Raw genomic sequence first — 20563 nt, 5'->3', positions numbered from 1 at the left:
AAGGCGCAGAGAGGAGCAGGGAGTAAACTCAGTGGAAACAACAAGGGATTTGGAGTCAGGATGAGATTTTTCAACTCCTGAGATCGTGAGCAAGTTCTTAAGTTTTCAGGGCCCCAGTGATTTTATTCATAAAATGAAGAGCACAATGTAGATAGATATCTGGACCCGTAATCTAAGGTCCTTTTTATCTCTAGCATGTAGTCTTCCAAAATTTTCTCCATAAAGTTCACAAAATTCAACACCTTTTGTACTTCTTAAAATACTGGAACCTTTCAAAGCGCAGTCAAGAATTGTTTTTTTTTTAAGGTTTTGAGGACAGGAAAGAGCATAGACTTTGAAGTCAGAAGACTTGGGCTTGAACTCCAGTTCAGCTATTTTGTGTGACCTTTTGCTAATTTGTGTGACTGGGCAAATCACTTTAGCCTTCCTGGGGCTCAGTTTCCCTCCCTGTAAAATCAGGTGATTGGGCTCAATGACCATCAACGATGACCCACCGAAGTTAGAGTGTTGTGCCTGGGGTCAGAAATACCCAAATTCTGACTCTGCCCCCGATACTTACCAACTGTGACCCTGGCAAAGTCCTCGGTCGGCCTCAGCTTCCTCATCTGAGAAATGGGGATAACAAACAGCATCCTACCTCCCAGGGTTGTCCTAAGGACAAAGTGAGGACATATTTGTAAAGCGCTTTGCAAACCTTTTAGCATGGTCCCTACCAGCTCTAAATCCTACTTATCATTAACGGTGTTATGATCCTTTCCAACGGGTGCTGCGAAGGCATGCCATGGCCTCGCATTTCCCCTAGGTGGCGTCGTCGCTTGGTGACCCGAAGGAGGAAGAAGGCGTCAGGTGGGGAGAGGTGGGAGAGCCGGGCCGCCTCGGCGACGCTCTATCCCCGCAGTCCGGAGCTCGGTGGCTCCGCCGGGATCTTGCCCCGGGACTGTGCAAAGTCCGAGGAGAAGCTTTTGGGCTTCACCCGGGGGCGGAGGGCGGCGCGTGCGCAGGCGGCACCCGGCTGGGACCATGGACCGCATTCGGCGCGGGGGCTGGACCTGAGCTCAGGTGAGCTGCGTGCGGGGAGGGCTCGGCGGGGACGACCGCGCGGGGCCGGGAGAACGCCGGGGGCCCCGCAGTGAGCGACCCTGGAACGTTCCCGGGACCGCGGCGCGATGGACGGGGGCCGGGGCACCGGCAAACGGCCGCCGCCCGCGGGAGTCTGGGTGCACTTTGGCCGGAGCGTTAATGCCAGAGGTCAGTGGGTGAGGTAGACCTCGGGCTTCTGCGTGGGGGAAGACCGGCGCGCGGAGCGGACTGTGGCGTCACGCGGGATCGGCTGCCTTGGGACTAACGGGCCGTCAAGGCCGGCCGGAGCCCGCCTCGGACCTCGGGGAGCTGCTGCCTGCAGGTGGCACCGTAGACTGAGGGGGCAGGAGCACGCCCTCTGCCTGCCCCTGCCCCTGCCCTGCCTGCCCCCTGCCGGCCTGCCTCCGGCCATCTTCCCCCTGGTCCCTTGCTCCCCTCCCTGCCTGTCCCCTTCCCTGCTCCCACTCTGTCCCCCCTGCTCGCTTCCACCTGCCTCCCTGCCCCTCTACCCCCTCCCTGTTCCCCTGCTCCCTCCCCCCCGCCTGCCCCCTTTTATTCCTTCTCCCCTTGCCCCCTTTTTTCCCTCTCTGTCATCTTCTCTCCTCCCTCTCCTCTTATCCTTCTCCCTTATTCTTCCTTTCCTTTCCTGTCCTGTCCTCCCTCCCTCTCTTCCTTCTTTGTCACTAGGTTTGGGATAGCTTCTTTCTTCTTACCTGGATAATATATTTACAATCTAGGTATAAACTACTCCTTGGCAAGGGCAAAAGGGTGTGTGAGATGTGGAATGTGTGTGATAATGCTAAAGGGTGTGTGAAATGATATTACAGATGGTATTTGGTAATGCTATTCAGGATTACAGTAATTCCAGGTATTCAGGGCCAAGGCATGGACTGTATATTTGTCCTTTGAGGATCAGTCTAGCCAAGTTGAGAGAAGCTTGTCTCACTAGAAAGGATTGCTTACCAAATTGTTATTATTGTTGTTATGATTTTTTTTTTTACCACTGCAGCTCATGAAGACCAACTAATAAGACATGGGGTATAGGATGGAGAGAATTAATCTGCCCTGGAGAGGGGAGGGAGCAGGAAGGAACATTGCAATCACACACCTGAATTCAATGTGGTTTGATTCAGCAAACATTAAGTCCCTATTAGGCGAAAGACATTGGGGGATACAGGATAAAAAAGGAAGCAGTCTTTGTCTTCCTCTTATTGAGAAGTAGAACATGTCCAAAGATAAGCAAATACGAGGTAGTTCTAGGTGGGAAAAAAAGCACTAACAGCAGAGGAAATAAGAGAAAACTGCTTGGAAGAGGTGGTTTTTGAGCTGAACCTTGAAGGAAGATAAAAATTCTGAGAGATGGAGCTGAGAAGAGGGAGTGTGCTCTAGGCATGGGGGGAGCCTGGTGCCTGGTTGAATACAGTGATGCACAAAACTGAATGTTGAGTAGGGAGACTGGTAAATTCTAACAACTAGATGTCTGAAAAATTAAAATATAACTGCGTCGTTACCATTTTCTCCATCACTTAAGCCTAGACAATCAAAACAATAAATCCAGCAGTTAGTAGCAGTTCTGAGTTGTAAATACTCACATTGAAAAATTTAACAATTGGTCAGGGTTTAAGCTGGCCCCAGATCCAGGAATTCAGGAGACCAATTAAGAGGATGTTTTGATAATTGGAGAGGCTTAGTGGAGAAGTGAGGCTGTGTGACCTTGGGCAAATGGATCAGGCTCTTAACTCCTGGCTACCCTCAAGTTGCTGAAAAATTGTCTATCCACATTGGTAGAGGATAGGCACTCCCTACCCTGATATGATCACAGATCTGCCAAAAACAAAAACCTCAAAAGAATTTATTCTAGGCTAGAGGCGATGAGGGCTTGAACCACCTCAGTGGCCATGTGAATGGAGAAAAATGGACAGATTCAAGATCTGTTGTGGTAGAATTGATAGGACTTGGTTACTGAGGGAGATCTAAGGTATCTGCTGACTTGGGAGGGTGGTAGTGTTGCGGGTTGAGAGGTTGTGACCCCTCAAAGACTGAAGTACATGGGTCATCTGGAATGAATTCACAGACTCAAGCATTCTTTAAGCCAAGGTGGCAAAGTGTATTGTTACGCTTTTCAGCGGGCAAGGATTCTTAAAGGATCCTGCAACCTTAGAGAGGTACAGTTAAAGTTTATATAGGATAAAATACAAGAAAATATGTGCCAAATATGCTAACTAGGGGATTTAGGGTGGGATTAGGGAGTGGTTAAGGAGTGGTCAGCTCTTTAAAGAACATGCACTTCTTATACCTACTGTGCAGGCATTTTACCCAAGTTCATTAGGAAAAGCCCACAAGGGGGGCCACGTGGAGATGTGGTTTTAGGCCTGCTATGTCACTAAGTCAACCAGAGTTCAGGGTAACTGAGAGTTGTCCAGTCTGCCACCAATCAATGTCTTATTTGACAAGATAGGTATAGGGAGTATACATATGTCTTAAGTCTAGAGTACAGTTAATGAAGAGCCCAGGATGTAGATAATAAGGTAGGGTGGTAGGATAGTATAGTAGTGGGTAAGAATGTCTTTGTGACCCAGTGCAAAGCCAGTTTAAACTAATAAATCCTTCAGGTGCTGTTTGGAAGTGCACCAGGGAGAGAGATAAGGGTCTTGCTGGGGCCCACTCATGAGTAATTGCTAGGCATAGGGTCCTTGGGCTGGGGAGAAACTGTCAGGGACAGTGTTTCTGAGGCTAGGGAGAAATTGGGGTCCAAGTACAAGCACCCAAGCACCACATCAGTAGCACCATCAGGTAGAAAATAGGGAAGTTTGGAGGAGAACTGGGTCTGGGGCAGTAATGAGTTCCATTTTAGACACATTGCATTTAAGGTGGTGTGGCATATCAAGGTAGAGATGCCTCTTGGCAGCAAGGATACAGTGCAGGACCTCTGTCTCCCCAATACCCCTGTGAGACAGGTAATACCAAAATTATCATCCCCCCTTTATTAATGAGGTGATTTTCCAACAAAAAGTGGAACCGACTTGAGGAAATATTAATTGAACCTATGGAAGCTGAGGGAGAGAATAAAGAGAAGGTAGAAGTACTGACTCTGATACTTGGGGAAATACCCATGACCAGTAATTAGTCTTAGAATGTGAGCCTGTGGTGATGATTTGGAGGCAGTGAGTGCCAGGCAGAAGAGATACAGATGGCAGTCAAGGGAAGGCTTTTTAAAGCATAGAAGAGACCTGAATAGGTTGGTAGATAGCTGGGAAGGGGCCATCCGATGGGAGGAGATTGAAGATGGGGGGTAAGGAAAGAATGATCCACTAGGCACACCCTAGGAAGAGATAGAATCGAAGGCATACATTAGAAGCCTTAACTTAAGTAATTAAGAGAGGATCATCTCTTTCTCAGAGACTGGAGCAGTTCAAAGACTGGTAAAATATAGGGGAAAAGAGAGACTTTGCAGTGGATAGACTAGCTTCTCTTTTGTGAATTTGGGGGCTAGAGGAGAGGGGCAAAGATTTGGAATAGCCAATATGGGGAGAGTCCCAGAGAGTTGACTAGGGATGACTAAAAGGATTGCCATGGGGGTTAGGGAATACAGTTGAGATTAGATAACATGACTTTTTAGAGGAAGGCACACTCATGTTTTAAAGTTATACCAGTCATGGTTAGCATCTTGGGGATAGATTCTGGAAGTACCTCAGGATTGAGGATTAGCAAGGGTATAAATGGAAGAATGACAAGGGGGCAGAGATGGGCAAGTGAGTTCACGAGTGGAAGACTGAACTGTAGGGGACAAGACTGTGAAATGGGAGAAGGAGCTCGGAGTAGGGGTGGCCTGGGAGAAATGGAGGAACTGGAGGTTGCAGTTAAGGCATGAGAATGAAGAGTAGGTTTAAGAGGGAGGAGCTCTAGGGAGAGGTAGAAATATAGGAAGTTATGACCAAAGAGAAGGAATTTCAGAGTTTAAGATCATGGAGGAGGAAGAGTTTAGGGTGATGGTGAAGTCTTAGGAGTGAGCACTCCAAGGGGAGCTGGGGTGGAATGGAGCTGTAGGTTATGGAAGTTGAAGGAGCTGATGAATTGGAGGGCCGGGGTGTTGAGGACACATGAATGCAAATATTGAAGCCATCAAGGGCTGACTTGGCAGAGATTGGAATGGAGAGGAGAGCTCTGGGACAGGAAGAGTGACTGGGAGGCTGGTAGATATCTGCCCACCACAGAGGTTTGGACAGCGATGGGGGCAGAGCATAGGTCACCTCTTTCTTCTCTGACTCTGCTATATCTCCTTGGATCTCTCCCCTTTTGGGGATTGCTGCAGAAACCAGTGAGTGAGTAGTTAGGGTGTTGTAATACTAAAGAATGGTGCAATGTGAGGGTGTCTTAGGAGAACTGACATTTTAAACTTTGGGCCTTTCTTGACTTCATTTGACAGGGAAATCACAAACATACATGATAAGCACAGTGATGGGTGTTGTCACCAGGTGGCTAATTATGATTGGAATGACAGCATTCCCTCCCCTCTGCTCCCCATGATTTTCTTGTGGCCCACATGTATTTTGGCTTCTTTTTTGTATTGAGGTAAATTATGTCCATTTGATAACTTGGGGAGACTAAGACTGAGAGACAGGAAATGATTACTCCGGAGACATCCTTTGAAGCTTTTGACTAAGGGGCAGAGATGGTTTCATTTCTGTGCGAGTCCCCCCCCAGCCATTCTCATGGCCATTTGTTCAGTCATTTCAGTCTTGTCTTCATGGGGTCTTCATGACCCCATTTGGGGTTTTCCTGACAAAGATGCTGGAGTAGTTTGCCATTTCCTTCTCCAGCTCATTTCACAGATAAGGAAACTGAGGTCAACAGGGTTAAGTGATTTGCCCAGGGTAACACAGCTAGTGAGTGTTGGAGGCCATATCTGAACTCAGATCTTCTTGACTGGAGGGCCCTTGCTCTGTCCATTGCGCCACCTAGCTGTCAGAGAAACCAACTTTTTGCTCCTGGGTCAGCTTATCACCTTCCCCTACCCCCTCCAGGTGCATTGGGTGAGATCTAGGATTGTTAAGAGTATCAGCTCTTTATTTGAGAAATCCTAAGAAACTCCTTGAATGGGAAGCTCCTTAAGAGTCAGCCAAGAAAAGAGGGCCATAGTGTAATCCACAGCCCAGAACTCCCAAGAGATTAGTTACTCGCTCTGGGTCATTCCAAAGCTGCTTACTTTAGCGTAAATAACAGCCAATTCTGTAGTGGGGTAGCTTGTTTTTGCTCTGTTTTCTCAAACCATAGAATGAATAATTAGGTGGAGAACACAAACTCTTCACTTCTATCTCAGAATTCCTGGACTCAACTCAGACACCACCTTCTACGGGAGACCTTTCCCAACCCCAAGTGATAGCGCTTCTTCCCCTTAATTTCCTTCCTTCCTTTCCTTCCCTTCCCTTCCTTGTCTTCCCTTCTTTCCCTTCCTCCTTCCCTCCTCCCCCTCCCCCTCCTTCCCTCTCTCCTGACTAAACTGTGAGTTCCTTGAGCTCGGGGACTAGATTGATTTTTTATCTTCATATCTCAAGCACCTAGCATAGTGCCTGGCACATAGTCAGTGCTTAATAAATGCTTGTTGATTGATTGGAATGTGATAGGGCAGTGGTTTTCAAAGTATAGTCATCGGACACACTGTGGGGCTTAGAACCCTCCCAGGTGGTCTGAGAGATCATAACTATTTTCGTAGGAGTGTGAAGATATTATTTGTCTATTAAAATACTCCTTTGCCAACTACATATCTGTAGGAGGCCAGATTTTCTTCGTATGCTTCACCTGAAACCACACATTGCAACAGATTAAAGGCAGAAGCAGATGTGAGAGGCCAGTTGTGTTCTGTTAAACCAGACTTTCAAAAGATTTGTAAAACTATGTAAAACAATGCCACTCTTCTCAGTAATTTTTTAAATTTGAGAAAATATAGTTGTTTTTTATAAAAATATATTATTTAGGTTAACTTGTAATGGGTTTGTTATGGTTTTAAAATGAATTAAATATTTTAAAATGTATCAGTTTTAATTTTGAATATGGTAAATATTGATAGTTATGTCCACATAAAAACTCTTTGGGGTCCTCAAAAATTTATATATTTTTTTGGCAGGGCAATCAGGGTTAGGTGACTTGCCCAGGGTCACACAGCTAGTAAGTAGCAAGTATCTGAGGCCTTATTTGAACTCAGGTCCTCCTGACTCCAGTGCCAGTGCTCTGTCCACTGTGCCACCCACCTGCCCCAGTTCTCAAAAATTTTTAAGAGCATAAAGGGGTCTGGAGCCTAAAAGATTTGAGATCAGCTCACATGAGGTCTAGATACCTTAATGTATATTGGAGATACAGCTCTCATTTTAGGATTATTCACTCTTTGATATCTTTTCCTTTTTAATAGACATGTATTACCTGTTAATGGGGGATATGAGTGGAGGGAGGGGAGAGATTTATGAGCTGATAAAATAAACTGAAGGGGAAAGGATACGTTTTGCTCCTTGGAAAACTTGGTGAAGTGCATTAGAGGAGATTCAGAGTATGTTTCCTGCTAGTCCTTTTAATTTAAGCAAATAGGACCTCACTTGGTAGCACAACACTGGAGAAAGAGGCTGACCTGAGTTTGAATTTCCTATGTGTGTGACCTTGGACAAGGCATTTAACCTTCCTTTGCCTCAGTTGCTTCAGTCTGCAAAATGAGGGGGTAGACTAGGTGGCCAGCTCTGTATCTGTGGTCCTGTGGCTGCAGGCTGGGTTTTTGCGTTTTGTTTTTTGTCTTCAGAGGCAGCCACAGACAGAGAAAATGATGAACAGTGAGGCAGATCTCCAGCTTGCCTCAGCACAGAGGATGCAAAAAAAGCATGTGTAAATGTGGTTTGTTACTTGCCACAGACTTGAGAACTGTCCATTGCCTGTGGCCTGTAGCCGGTCTCCTTGGGAGGCCTGAGGGTGTGCAGTGCACGATCAATGCTGTGCGTGGCTCACTCTGGGTCTCTGGTTCCCCCCAGGATGAAGGAGTGGTGGATCCAGGTGGGCCTCCTGGGCATTCCTCTTCTTGCTGTCTACCTGCACATCCCTCCCCCCCAGCTCTCCCCAGAGCTTCACTCCTGGAAGACTTCAGGCAGCTTCTTCACATACAAGGGCCTGAGCATCTTCTACCAAGGTGAGGCTTAGGACGTGAACTGGTCAGATGAGATACTCATGACAGATGGATTCAGCTCCAGGGCTCCCAGCAGAGGCCCACCAAGACATTCATTGTGGTAGAATGTGGTAGCTGTGTGCAGCTGCCCTCTCTACCTCTGATGTCCACATCCTCAAAGGGTGAATGGTTTTTACGTTTTTAGTGAAGTTTAAAAATTTCTTTGGTTTCATTGAGATCTGTGTTTTCATTAATGTAGGGAGGGAACTCTCAATGAGAAGCAGTAATAGGTGTTTAATAAGCATTTATTTAATGGAATTTTCATGTTTTGTTTTTTTTAAACCAGATTTGTATTTAATTGGCATAAGGAGCTTATATAATGAAATTCTCTCTGCCAATGCAGCATCTGCTTATAGTCTTAGAATTGCCCAGGTCACTGAGTGAACACATAATAGGTTTTATTATTATTTTTCAATGAATTAATAAATAAAAAAATTGAAAATGTATGAATTTTATTTTCGGCTTGCCCAGAGTCACCCAGCAGATATTTACCCTGGACTTCCCAGCTCTGAGGCACGTTCTTTCCCCATGGTGTCACAAGGAGCAGCCTTGGAATGGGAGGGCCTGGGTTTGAGTCTCAGCTCTGCTGCTTCTAGCTGTGCCGCCTTGGGCAGTTTTCTTCCCTTCTCTGGGCCTTGGGTTTCTTAGCTGCAAATTAAAGGGGTTGCAGCAGATGACCTCCAAGGTTCCTTCCAGCTCCGAGTCCTGTGACTGTGACTCGGAATGTTTTTGGCTTCCCTTCATAATCTGTTCCAGATCTCTCATCCGTTAATTGATCCAAATCCTTTTGGATTCTGTTCATATTTTCAGGCCATATTTCTTTTGGGGATAATAAGTTCCTTAAGTTTACTGTGTGAAGGAGTATTGCACTTTAATTTTTAAAAACTTTTCATTTTAGGCTTATTAAAGGGAGTCCTCATGGTATCTGCCACAGTTCACATTCTCCATAGTCATGACCATCATGCCCTTATGGACATAAAATTCTAGACTTTAGTTACTTGGTCATGATATTTTCTTCCTCTGCCCCCTCATTTTGGGGGGCACACAATATTATTCTTCAAGATGAGCTTAGAGTCACCACCTGCATTCATTTATTCATCAGACAAGCATTCATTAAGCGCTAGGCTCTAGGGAGGTAAAGGTGGCAAATAAAACAGCGCCTATCCTCAAGTAGCCTACATTCTGTTGGGAGGAATTAATATGTGTACAGATAAGTAAATAATATACATTTATAATCTATCTGTCTAGCTATCTAGTTAGTGCCGTGGGGATGGAACACGAGACCAGGAGTCAGGAAAACCTTGAGTTCAAATCTGGCTTCAGACACTTAGTAGCTGTGTGATTTTCAGCAAGTCACTTACCCTCTGCCTACCTCAGTTTCCTCATCTATAAAATGTGGACAGTATCTCCCAGGGCTATTTTGAGGATAAAATGAAATAATAGTTGTAAGTACTAGCTTGCTGTCCCTCTGTTTCTTTCTCCTTTTCCCTCCCCCTCTGTCTTTCCTTTCCCCTTCTTCTTCTTCTTCTATCTCCTCTCTCTCTCCCTCCCCCATATATGTGTGCGTGTTGTATATATGTGGTGATATGAGCTGAGCCTTCGAGGAAGTTAGGGATTCTAAGATGGAGGTGAGGAGAGTGACTTTCAGGCTTAGGGAAACAGCCAGGGCAAAGTCATAGGGATTAGAAATAAAAGAGTGAAGGTAAGGTAAGCTTCACTGGCACTTAGCGTATGAAGAGGAGCACTTGTTTGAGCCTGGAAAGGTAAGCTAGAGCCAGATATAAACAGCCTTAAATAGCAAATGGAGAATTTTAATCCTAGAGGCACTTGGGAAGCCCCTGGATTTCTTGAGCAAGGTGGTGACCTCCTTAGGCCTGTGGATGTGAATGTGGTAACAAAGAAAACTTCTGGTTTTCTTTGGTTCTCCTCTTTTCTAGGCCTTTGTGAGTTTCTTGGGGGTAGGAGAGGTACCTAGGGGTCCTCCAGAGGTCTTCCATGGCACCCAGCCCTGTGCCTTGGGGTCAGAGCAGCTCAAGAGAATGTCATTCCTTGAGAGGTAGGGATCATTTCATTGCCTACCATGGCTGTTGCTCTTATCAGTGCTTGAATAAATAATGGAAAGTTTGTTGAATGTCACATGAATGAATGAATCCTTATTCCATGATGTCCATGAAATATCCCAAGGCCAGGCAGAAAGAGGACTTTTTTTTTCTTTTTTGGTGAGGCATTTGGGGTTAAGTGACTTGCCCAGGGTCACATGGCTAGTAAGTGTCATGTGTCTGAGACTGGATTTGAACTCACGTCCTCCTGACTCCAAGGCCAGAGATCTATCCACTGCACCACCTAGCTGCCCCAAAAGAGGACTTTTTAACCAAAGGCCATATTGCTAAAAAACTTTATTTTAGACAGGCATCATGGGATTATGAATTTAATTCTGGAAGTAGAGTCAGGAAGACCTGACTAGCTGGGGGACTGTGGGCCAATCACTTAACCTGTCTACGTCTGTCTCCTCATCAAGAAAATGGGGATAAATTTAATGCCTGTGGTACCATCTCACAGGGTTGCCGCACAACTCAATTAGGTAATGTATATAAAAGCCCTTTAAAACCCTGTATTTGTGTCAGCTTTTGATACCCAGGTGGATTACAGAGAAAGTTTGTAGCACAGATTGGTACTAGCCATGTGTGTGTGTATGTGTGTGTGTGTGTACATACGTATACATATGCACACACACGTATATATAAACATCTGTATGTATATATACATTTTGTTCAGTCGTTTTTTCAGTTGTGTTTGACTTTTTGTAACCCCATTTGGGGATTTCTTGGCAGAGAAAGTAGTTTGCCATTTCCTTCTCCAGCTTATTTTACAGATAAGGAAACTGAAGCAAATAGAGTTAAGTGGCTTACCCAGAATCACATAGCTGGTAAATGTCTGAGGCCAGATTTGGACCTAGGAAGATGACTTCCCCACTCTAGGTCTGGCATCTATTCACTGTGCTGCCTAGCTGCACATATATGTGGCTCGCTCTCTCTCTCTCTCTCTCTCTCTCTCTCTCTCTCTCTCTCTCTCTCTCGCTCTCTCTCTCTCTCGCTTTCTCTCTCTCTCTCTCTCTCTCTCTCTCTCTCTCTCTCTCTCTCTCTCTCTCTCTCTCTCTCTCTCTCTCTCTCTCTCTCCCTCTCCCTCTCCCTCTCCCTCTCCCTCTCTGTGTGTGTGTGTGTGTGTGTGTGTGTATTTGAATGAATGAAGAAAATAAGTGATTCCTGTGTGTAAAACACTGTACTGAACACTGGAGATGCACATAGAAATACAAAAACGAGCCAGTCCCTGCCTTCAGGAAGCTCATGTTCTAATGGAGGAGATGACACCTGTGGAATTTTTCAGCTGTAAGTCAGATGGAAAGATCACATGGTCCTGCTAACAGAATTTTAAATGCATTCCATACTGGACTGGTCTCTAACCTGGGAATGGCTGGAGATGAAATTGAGCGGGCCAGAGACTAGTGTGTCAGGAATCAAGTAGAAGTTTAATTCATTTCAGAGTGAGGAATTCAGTTTGCAAGCCAGACGTTCTTCTGAGGAGAGCTCCTCTTGCTGCAGTAAAGGCAAAGATTATATTCGTAAATCACAAGTGGGGAGGCGTATTACAACACAATCATTTCTAGGGCTTGAGCAGTTTCTCACGGCAAGCCCATGAGGGTAGGACAATACAGGTGTTCTGAAGTCCTGTGGGAACAGTTCTCAAATCTTGGGGGGTCATGATTACCTTGGCAGGGCCCAGAATCAGAGTTCTGTGACAGAAACAGATTTTACAGTCTTTGATTCGCTTCATTTAAGGTATCATAAGCAGAAGAATGTGGGAACTGTCAGAGTTGATTGATAACTTTCAGCTGCATTGTGAGTCTCTGACTCCCAAGCCAGAATCTGCTGGCAAAATGGTAGTTCTGAAAAATGTAAATTATTAGTATATTCATTATGCATATCATATCAATTAATATGAAAATCAAAATCCCTTTGCAGTCCTTAGGGTCCAGCAGTAAAGCAGATGTTACTGCCTCTTTTTCATTGTCATTTCCATCGATAAAATCGCATCAGTTTCTGATGTTAAACTATTTGATGGTGTCTAGGAATTTGGGGGCAGGGACTTCATTTTCTAGGTCTTCAGTCAGTACCTGTGACTTGCTTCCCAGGATGAAGACTGAGGGCAGTGGGTAGGAAGCAGTACTACCCTCAAGGTGAGGGAGGGGAGAGGGAGAGAGATGTATGTACATATAATGTATGTATTAAAATGTTAGCTGTTATATGTACACATATATATGCATGTGTGTATACACATAGAAACACATACACACATATACATTAGCATTTATGTAACACTTAAGGTTTGCAAGCCACTTTACAAATATTTCATTTTGTCTTCACAACAACCTGGGGGATGTAGGGGCTACTATTTCCCGCATTTCACAGATGAAGAAACTGAAGCAGGCTGAGGTTAAATCAGTTGCCCAAGGTCACATGTGGCTGGTGAGTATCTGATAGCACAAATTTGAACTCAGGTCTTCCTGACTCCAGCCGAGCACTCTTCAGAACGGGCAGTAGAGAAGTTACGTAGCTTTCACCTCCGGCCCGACCCCACCCCCCCCAAACCATTTCTCTTTCCACTCATTTTTCTCTCTTGATCCCTTCCCATCATTCTATCTGGTTCCTTTCTCATTCCTCACTTATCACCTTCTCTGTTTCTCCCTATTTGAGATCTAACTCATGCTCCCTTTTCCCTCCCTCCCTTCTTCCCCTCTTGTCTCTCATTGTAGAAATACAAAAGCTTTAGTAACTCACTGCTTTCTTTGAGTAGTTTCTTTGAATGTGAAGTCCCCAGTGAGATCCCTGTCCCATCGTGGCCCAGAATACTCATCACTGTGTGTGCCTTGTGGATGGTGATAAATGGATTTTTTTTTTTTCCCTTTTCACCTGGCACCTACTGACAAATGTCTCTTAGAAGCCTGGGGTGACCCCAGGACAGGTTTTTCTTGTGCTAAGGCTGTGTATTAGCTAGCTGACTGTGTTCAGCCAGTCCTTTCTGTAGTTCATCTGAGGTTATGTTACATAATTATCTTTGAGAGTAAGGTCAGGACCGAGGAAGAGTTTAAAAAATAAATATATATGCATAAATATAAAAATAAATAAAATAAAATAAGTATGAAATAAAGATGTTTTTTTAAAAAGTTTTTACTATATAGTAAAAAGTTTTACTTTATGGTAAAACTGAGAAAATGGAAGCAGTCTGTCCTGAATTCTCTCATCTTGCCTAATCCAACCTACAAATTCCTCTACATCAAGGGATCCTAACCTTTTTTGTGTTGTGGATCCCTTGGGAAGAGTGCTGAAGCCTATAGACCCCTTCTCGGAATAACATTTTTTTAAATGCACAAAATAAAACATTTAAGATTACAAAGGAAGCCAGTTATATTGAAATATAATTATCAAAATATAAAAAAAAAAAGTTCACACACCCAAAGTTAAAGATCCTTGATCCACATCTTCAGTCCCTTCCTCTGCTGTTTGTCCTCACTTGTCAGCTCTTCTCCATCACAAGCCTAATTGTGTTTTCTCCCATCATGTCCTCTCCCACCCCCACCCATAGCTCATTTCCTTTGACCTTGCCCCAAGTTCAGTGTTTCAAGGGCCTAGAACTCAATTCCCTTCTACTTGTTGACCCTGGCTGGCCTTTTGACCCCACCAACCCACTGGAGCTGTCCTTTCTGAGGTTGCCAGGGATCTCCTAAGTGCTACCTACATCCAATGGCCTTTTTATCTGGGTCTCATCCTTCTACACTTCTCTGTTCACTGTCACTCTTCTCTCTGCTGACTGCTCTTGTTTCTTCTTCTCCATTTCATTTAGATCTTCATTTGCCTATTGCCTCCTAACTGTGGTTTATCAAAGCCTGTGTCTGGGCTCTCCCCTCCATCTTCTCTGTAATCTCATGAACTTCGGTAGGCTTAATCTTCATCTCATACACAGAAGGCTCTGAAATCTCCCTCTCTCCCTCCCTCCTTTCCTCCTCCTCTACCCCTCTCTTCTATCCCCCTTTCCTCTCCCTCCCCTCCTTTCCCCTCTCTCCTTCCCTCTCTGTTTTTTTCCTCTCCTCTCCCCTCCCTTCCCCCCTCTTCTCTCCCTACCACCTTTCCCTTTTTACCTCTCTTCCCCCATTCCTTTCTCTCCCTGCTCCCTTTCTTTCCCTCCCTGTTTTTTTCTCCCCCTTCTGTCTTTCTTTCCTTCTCCCTTCTCCCCCGTACCCTCTCTTCCCTCTTCCTTTTATTCCCTCTTCCCTTTCTCTCTGCCCCCTCCCTGTTTTTTCTGTCTCTTCCTTTCCTTCTCTGTCCCTCTCCTTTTCCTCTTCTTCCCCTCTCCCATTCTCTCACTGTCTCTTTCTCCCCCATCTCCTCTTTTTCTCTTTCTCTCTACACACATGGATACACGCACACACATGTATGCACACATGCTCCATCCCTTGTCTCTGCCCTGTTCAACCCTGGGTTGGCTCAGTGATGATCTCTACGCAGATGATTCTCAGATGTGTTTATCTGGCTCGAAAGTCTCCCGAGCCCCAGGCTCAAACCACGAACCACCTATTGGACATCTCAAACTGTTTATCCCATAGATATCCCCAGCTCTTCGTGTCCGTGATGGAACGCATCATCTTTTCCCTCCGCACCCTCCTCTTCTGGACTTCCCAAGCCTTGGCAAGGGCACCAGCATCTTCTCTGCCACCCAGGCTGCGACCTCAGTGTGGCACCGGATTCCTCCCTTGCACTCACCCCGCGTCTCTGGCCCGTTGCTGAGTTTGTTTCTACTCTTGTATTATTTCTCCTCTACATCCCCTTCTGCCCCCCGACAGCTGACACCTGGATCAGGCTGGCGTCACCTCCTGTCTGGACTGTCCCAGTGGCTTTTAATTAGCATCCTTGCCTCAGGTATCTCAGTATTACAACCTCTCCGCTGTGAGATTTATCTCAATAACTTCTTATGGCTCCCTATTACCTCCCGAATCAAATATAAACTCTTCTGTTTGGTTTTTAACGGTTTCCACACCTGCTTCCTTTCTCCCTTCCCAGCCCTGTCACCCCTCCTCCTCTTCACATACTGGCTGATATTGTAACACTGCCTATGTGCCTTTTTACTGGCTCTCCCCCATGCCTGGAATGTTATCCCTTCTCACCTCCGACTTCTAGCTCCCCTGGCTTCTTCAAGACTCGGCTTCACTGTCATCTGCGTACGGACTTTCCTGGTACTTCCTACTGCTTGTCCCCTCCCTCTTGAAGACCACCATGCAGCTGCTCTGTATATATCTTAGATGTGTTATAGCTGTTTGTACATTCTTTCCCTGTTGGACTTCGACCTCCTTGGGGGCTGAGACCATGCTTTTCTGCCTTTCTTATGTCTCTAGTGCTTAGCACAGTGCCTGGGTGGGGTCGGTGAATACTGGCTGATGGGATCCCCAGGGCTGGACTGCTCTTTTACTCCAAATGGCAGTCTGAGACATATCTGGAAGATATCTACTTATAAACCGTGCCTTGGCTTCCCATCTTTAAATCTTCAGCAGTTCTTTTGGGTCCCTAGACCTTGGGATCTCCTTTGATTCTGAGACCCCAGTGGGGGGCAGATGCCAGTGATGGAGTCCCCCGGGGTTAGATTGAATTTGCATGCATTCCTGGTTCTGGGGCCCTATCCTAAGCTTCTTTGTTAAGAAGCACACCCAGAAGAGAGCCTGGCTTCTCAGTATGGTGAATGTTGGTACTGGACTTGAAGTCAGGAAGACCCGAGTTCAAATTTGACTTCAGACACACACTAGCAGTATAACCCTAGGTAAGTCGCTTAACTTCTGTTTGCCTCAGTTTCCTCATTTGTAAAATGGAGATAATAATAGCCTTAAACTTTCAGGGTTGCTGTGAGGATCAAGTGAAACAGCATGTAAAGTGCTTTGCAAACCTTAAAAAGCTTCACAGGCGTCGTTGTTCAGTCATTTCAGTCGTGTCTGATTCTTTGTATCCCATTTGGGGTTTTCTTGGCAAAGGTACTGGTGTGGTTTGCCATTTCCTTCTCCAGCTCATTTTATAGATGAGAAAATGGGGGCAGATGTGGTGAAGGGACTTGCCCAGGGTCACACAGGTATTAAATGTATGAGGCTGGATTTGAACTCAGGTCTTCCTTACTTCAGGCCCAGTACTCTATCTGCTGTGCCACCTAGCTGCCATGTATAGATATGTTAGTTACCATCATCATCATCAGCTTTTGGTGTTTGAGTCTACTGTTGATTGGGTCCCTCTGACTTCCTGAGGCTCAGGATCTCAGGGAAGACCAGCAGACTCTGTCAGAGCAGTTTTGTAACACGTTTCTAGCTACTGTTTGCATCCAAAGCAGGACAGTTTCAATTTGTTTTTACCTGTTCATTAGTGGAGGAAAAGGAAAGCCAGGTATTGAATGCTTTCCTGAACTTGCCAGTCACAAACCTGCATTTATTTCCAAATATTCTGACATTTGGACTCTTCCTTGGTTCTCAGAGAATCCCTGCATCCCTCCCCTGTTCTAAATGAGGGGTATTCCACTGGGTTCATGGCTGCTTTATGGGATTTCCACCTGACCCCTCCTCCCCTCTCTCTTTCTCCTCAGACTCATGGGGTGCAGTTGGGAGCTCAGAAATAGTGGTGCTTTTACACGGCTTTCCAACCTCTAGCTACGACTGGTGCAAGGTGAGATGAGAGAGACCCAGGATCAAGGAGGCCAGCTCCTGGGCCTGCACAGGTGGTCAAAACAACAAAAACCAGCCCACATCCGAGGATACCCAGGAGTCCATTTGGACACTTTTGTAGACAATGGGTGAAAAAGTTCCTTTTTCAAAGTGTAGTTCTGTGATCTTTTCATCAGCAGCCATTCATCATAAGTCTATCTCATACAGAGATCTGTATTGCGTAATCAGTATGCATTTATTGAGCACCTACTGTGTGTCAGATGCTGTGTGTGCACTATAGGCTAGGGATAGAAAGTAAAGAATGAACGTCCTCCAAAAGAGCTTCCATTCTTTTGGGAAACACACATACCGATTAGCAGATGTGAAGTAAATACCAAGTCATTTTGTGGGGAGGCTCTTGCAGCTGAGGGATCAGGAAGGCTCTCTGGTGGAAGATGGTGCTTGAGCTTAGCACGGGGGGTGGGAGGCAGGGTCTAGAGAGGCAAAAGAACCTGGCCAATTGTTCTGACCACGGGCTTCCATTCAGATGAAACTGATGGTAGCCATGGGAGTAGTGGAAAAACTGCTGGGTTCAGACCCTGGCTTTGCCACTTACCAGCTGTGTGATCCTGGGTTAGTATTGTAGCGTCTCTGAGCCTCGGTTTCCTCATCAGTACAATGGGGCTGACAATAACTGCTTGCTGCCTCAGGGCTGTCATGAGGATCAGGCAAAGTGGTGGTGGTGTAGAGTACTTTGCCAACCTCCCAGTCCTCTGTATGCTTTGAGTTGATCTTAATCTGCAAAATGGGGGTGATAATACTTTCCCATTTGACAGAGTTGTTGTTGGGAAAGTAACTGGTATGCCTAGAAGCCTTTTGGAAAGGGGAATAGTTTTATTTCTCACTCCCTTATCTTACCATCTGGCCTTGAGCCTGTTCTCAGGCTCCTCCTCGTGAGAAAAGAGAAGCTGTCTCTTTGGTTCTTGAGTAAGCCTAGAAGTAAGGTGGTCACCTTAGCCTTTGCTAAGTAATAATAACAACAACAACAGTAAAATAGCTAACACTTATCTAGTGCTTACTATGTGCCAGGCACTGTGCTAAGTACTTAATAATTATTTGATTCTCACAACAACCCTTGGAGAGATAGATGCTATTATGATCTCTATTTTCCAGATGAGGAAACTAAGGCAAACAGAGATTAAATGACTTGCCCAAGGTCACAGAGGTACTAAGTGTCTGGGGCAGGATTTGAACTCAGCTCTTCCTGGCTCCAAGCTTGGCATTCTATCTACTGCTAAGAAGTAGGTCATGCCATTCACCCATCACCCCATGAACAAAGAGTGGCTGTTGCAAAAGCCACCTTCAGTGGGGAGTGCGGGACAGTGAATTTGTGTGACTGGATTACCATTTCATTTACTCATTCACTCCTGTAGCTCTATGGTTCAACAAAAGACTAGGAGACTCAGAGGTCTTCAGTTTTAAACTCAGTTTTGTCATCAACTCCTTGTGAAAATCAGGGCAAGTTGTTTTTTCTGTCTATGAAATGGTTAGGAGAGAAGCAGTCTTGATAGTTCTGTCATTCTGATGGGCCCAGAGGCTGCTGCAAATAGGACAGGAGAGGTGGGGATAGTGAAATTAATGCAAGACAGGGTAACTCTTTAGCAGACTCTGGAAAAGACTTGTCACGAAACAAGGCAGGTCTTTTTGAAGGAAGGGAAAATGGTGGACTCTGTCCTACAGAGAGAAGTGTTAGGGATAAAGCTGCTCCTGGGAGGGGGTCTGCTTGGTCGTTGGGGTTGGTGTTACCACCGGGTAGGTCTGTACAATGGGGATGCAGCCTTCGGGCTGCTCAGACCCTTGTCTTTCTTGCAGATCTGGGAAGGCCTGACCCAGCGGTTTCACCGGGTGATTGCCCTTGATTTCCTAGGTTTTGGCTTCAGTGACAAACCGGTAAGTGGCATCTGCGGAGGGCCTTCAGCAGGTCTGGGGCCCAGAGGAGGACTCACCCTCAGGCTTTTCTCTTCGTAGAGGCCCCATAATTACTCCATCTTCGAGCAGGCCAGCATCGTGGAGGGGCTGCTGAGACACCTGGGCCTTCAGAACCAGAGAGTTAACCTTCTGTCTCATGACTATGGGGACACTGTGGCTCAGGAGCTGCTTTACAGGTCAGTGAAGTGACAGACCTCCTCATCCTTTCCTTTCTAGCCCTTCACCCTACTGGAAATCTGGCCTCTGCTGCTGTACTTATCTGAGTCTTCTACTCCTAGCTTGCTCATTCATTCAGCAACCACTTACTAAGTGCTTAGGGCAGTTATGTGGTACAGTGGGTAGAGTGCCAGGCCTGGAGTCAGGAAGACTCAGCTTCCTGAGTTCAAATCTGGCCTCAGACACTTACTAGCTGTGTGACCCTAACTCTGTTTGCCTCAGTTTCCTCATCTGTAAAATGAGCAGGAGAAGGAAATGGCAAAGCACATTTTTGCCAAGAAAACCCCAAATGAGGTCATGAAGAGACACGACCAAACAAGAAGTGCCTACTATGTACAGTGCACTGGACATGGTGGATAGAGAGATGAGACAGAGTCCCTGCCCCCATGGAGCTTACAGCCTAGCACATGGAGCATATGATCTCCTCTCCTTTATAGTTAATCATTTCTGCTTTTTATGGTGGTTATCGGTATATGTGCCATGTCCGCGTCTTATAGTAAACACCCACGGCTGGGATCAGGGCCTGATTTGTTTTTGTATGTGGCTCCCTGGGTACCTAGCGCAGGGTTCTGCACATAGTAGGCATTTACAAAGTGTTTGTTGAATGGAATGGAATTGAATGATTTCCCCTTTCCCTGTCCCTAGGTACAAGCATAATCGGACTGGTCGGGTTCTCATCAACAGCCTTTGTCTGTCAAATGGAGGTAACTGCCTGGAGCTGGCAAGGATGAAAACTGGGGAATGGCCTAGCTTAGCCCATCTAGGCCTCGCAGTATGTTGCCTAAAAGGCTGGCTGTCTCAGAATGCAGCAGGCATGAGAGACCCCAGGATGCAGAAGGCACGAGCGCTTAGATCTTCCTTAGGCAAAATTAAACACAGTTTTGTGATTGAAATTTAAATACCCTCTGCCAGAAATTCAATTCAGTTTAATAACCATTTATTAAGCAGCCTACTATGTGCAAGACAGAGAAAAGGAGTGCTGGAAGAGACAAAAATATTCTTGCTTGATGTATCCTGACTAGGTAGTGATCACCAAGTCACCTTTCCTTGCTCTCTGCCTGGAGGTTGGAGGGGGAATAAGTTCCGTTCCCTGGGAATTCATTTTTGCTCTTTTAGGGGTGAAGTACTTGCTATTTATTTAGAGGTATTAGTGGGGAACAATTTTCTTTTTTTTTTTTTTTTGAATATTTATTGTTTATTTTTAATATTTAAATTTTTTTTTTTACTTCCAGATTCTTTCCCTCTCACTTGCTCTTCCCTCACCCCCTGAGGAGGCAAGCAATTATATCAATTAGGGAACAATTTTCAATGCATTTCAACAAACATTTAGCACCTACTATGTGCAGAGTATT

The 20563-nt window shown here is 45.6% G+C and overlaps 1 protein-coding gene across 3 annotated transcripts in view; it reads left to right on the top strand.

The window, feature by feature from the left end:
• The first annotated feature begins 976 nt into the window (after positions 1–976).
• MEST (mesoderm specific transcript) overlaps positions 977–20563 on the top strand; it is a 29002-nt gene continuing 9415 nt past the window's right edge. The window contains exons 1-6 of one of the 3 annotated variants that reach the window (XM_021002378.2): positions 977–1059; positions 8091–8245; positions 16949–17028; positions 18879–18956; positions 19035–19171; positions 19857–19915. In XM_021002378.2, coding sequence (XP_020858037.1) covers positions 8092–8245; positions 16949–17028; positions 18879–18956; positions 19035–19171; positions 19857–19915 — 508 coding nt within the window. In that variant the 5' untranslated portion in view covers positions 977–1059; position 8091. Of the gene's footprint in view, positions 1060–1097; positions 1249–1297; positions 1403–8090; positions 8246–16948; positions 17029–18878; positions 18957–19034; positions 19172–19856; positions 19916–20563 lie in introns of those variants that run through there. The other 2 variants (XM_021002380.2, XM_021002379.2) reach the window with 2 other exon arrangements.

Source organism: Phascolarctos cinereus, unplaced genomic scaffold (genome assembly GCF_003287225.1).
Source record: "Phascolarctos cinereus isolate Bilbo 61053 unplaced genomic scaffold, phaCin_HiC Scaffold_1;HRSCAF=81, whole genome shotgun sequence".
Taxonomy (NCBI): Eukaryota; Metazoa; Chordata; class Mammalia; order Diprotodontia; family Phascolarctidae; genus Phascolarctos; species Phascolarctos cinereus.
This window is presented reverse-complemented; position numbering and strand designations above follow the sequence as displayed.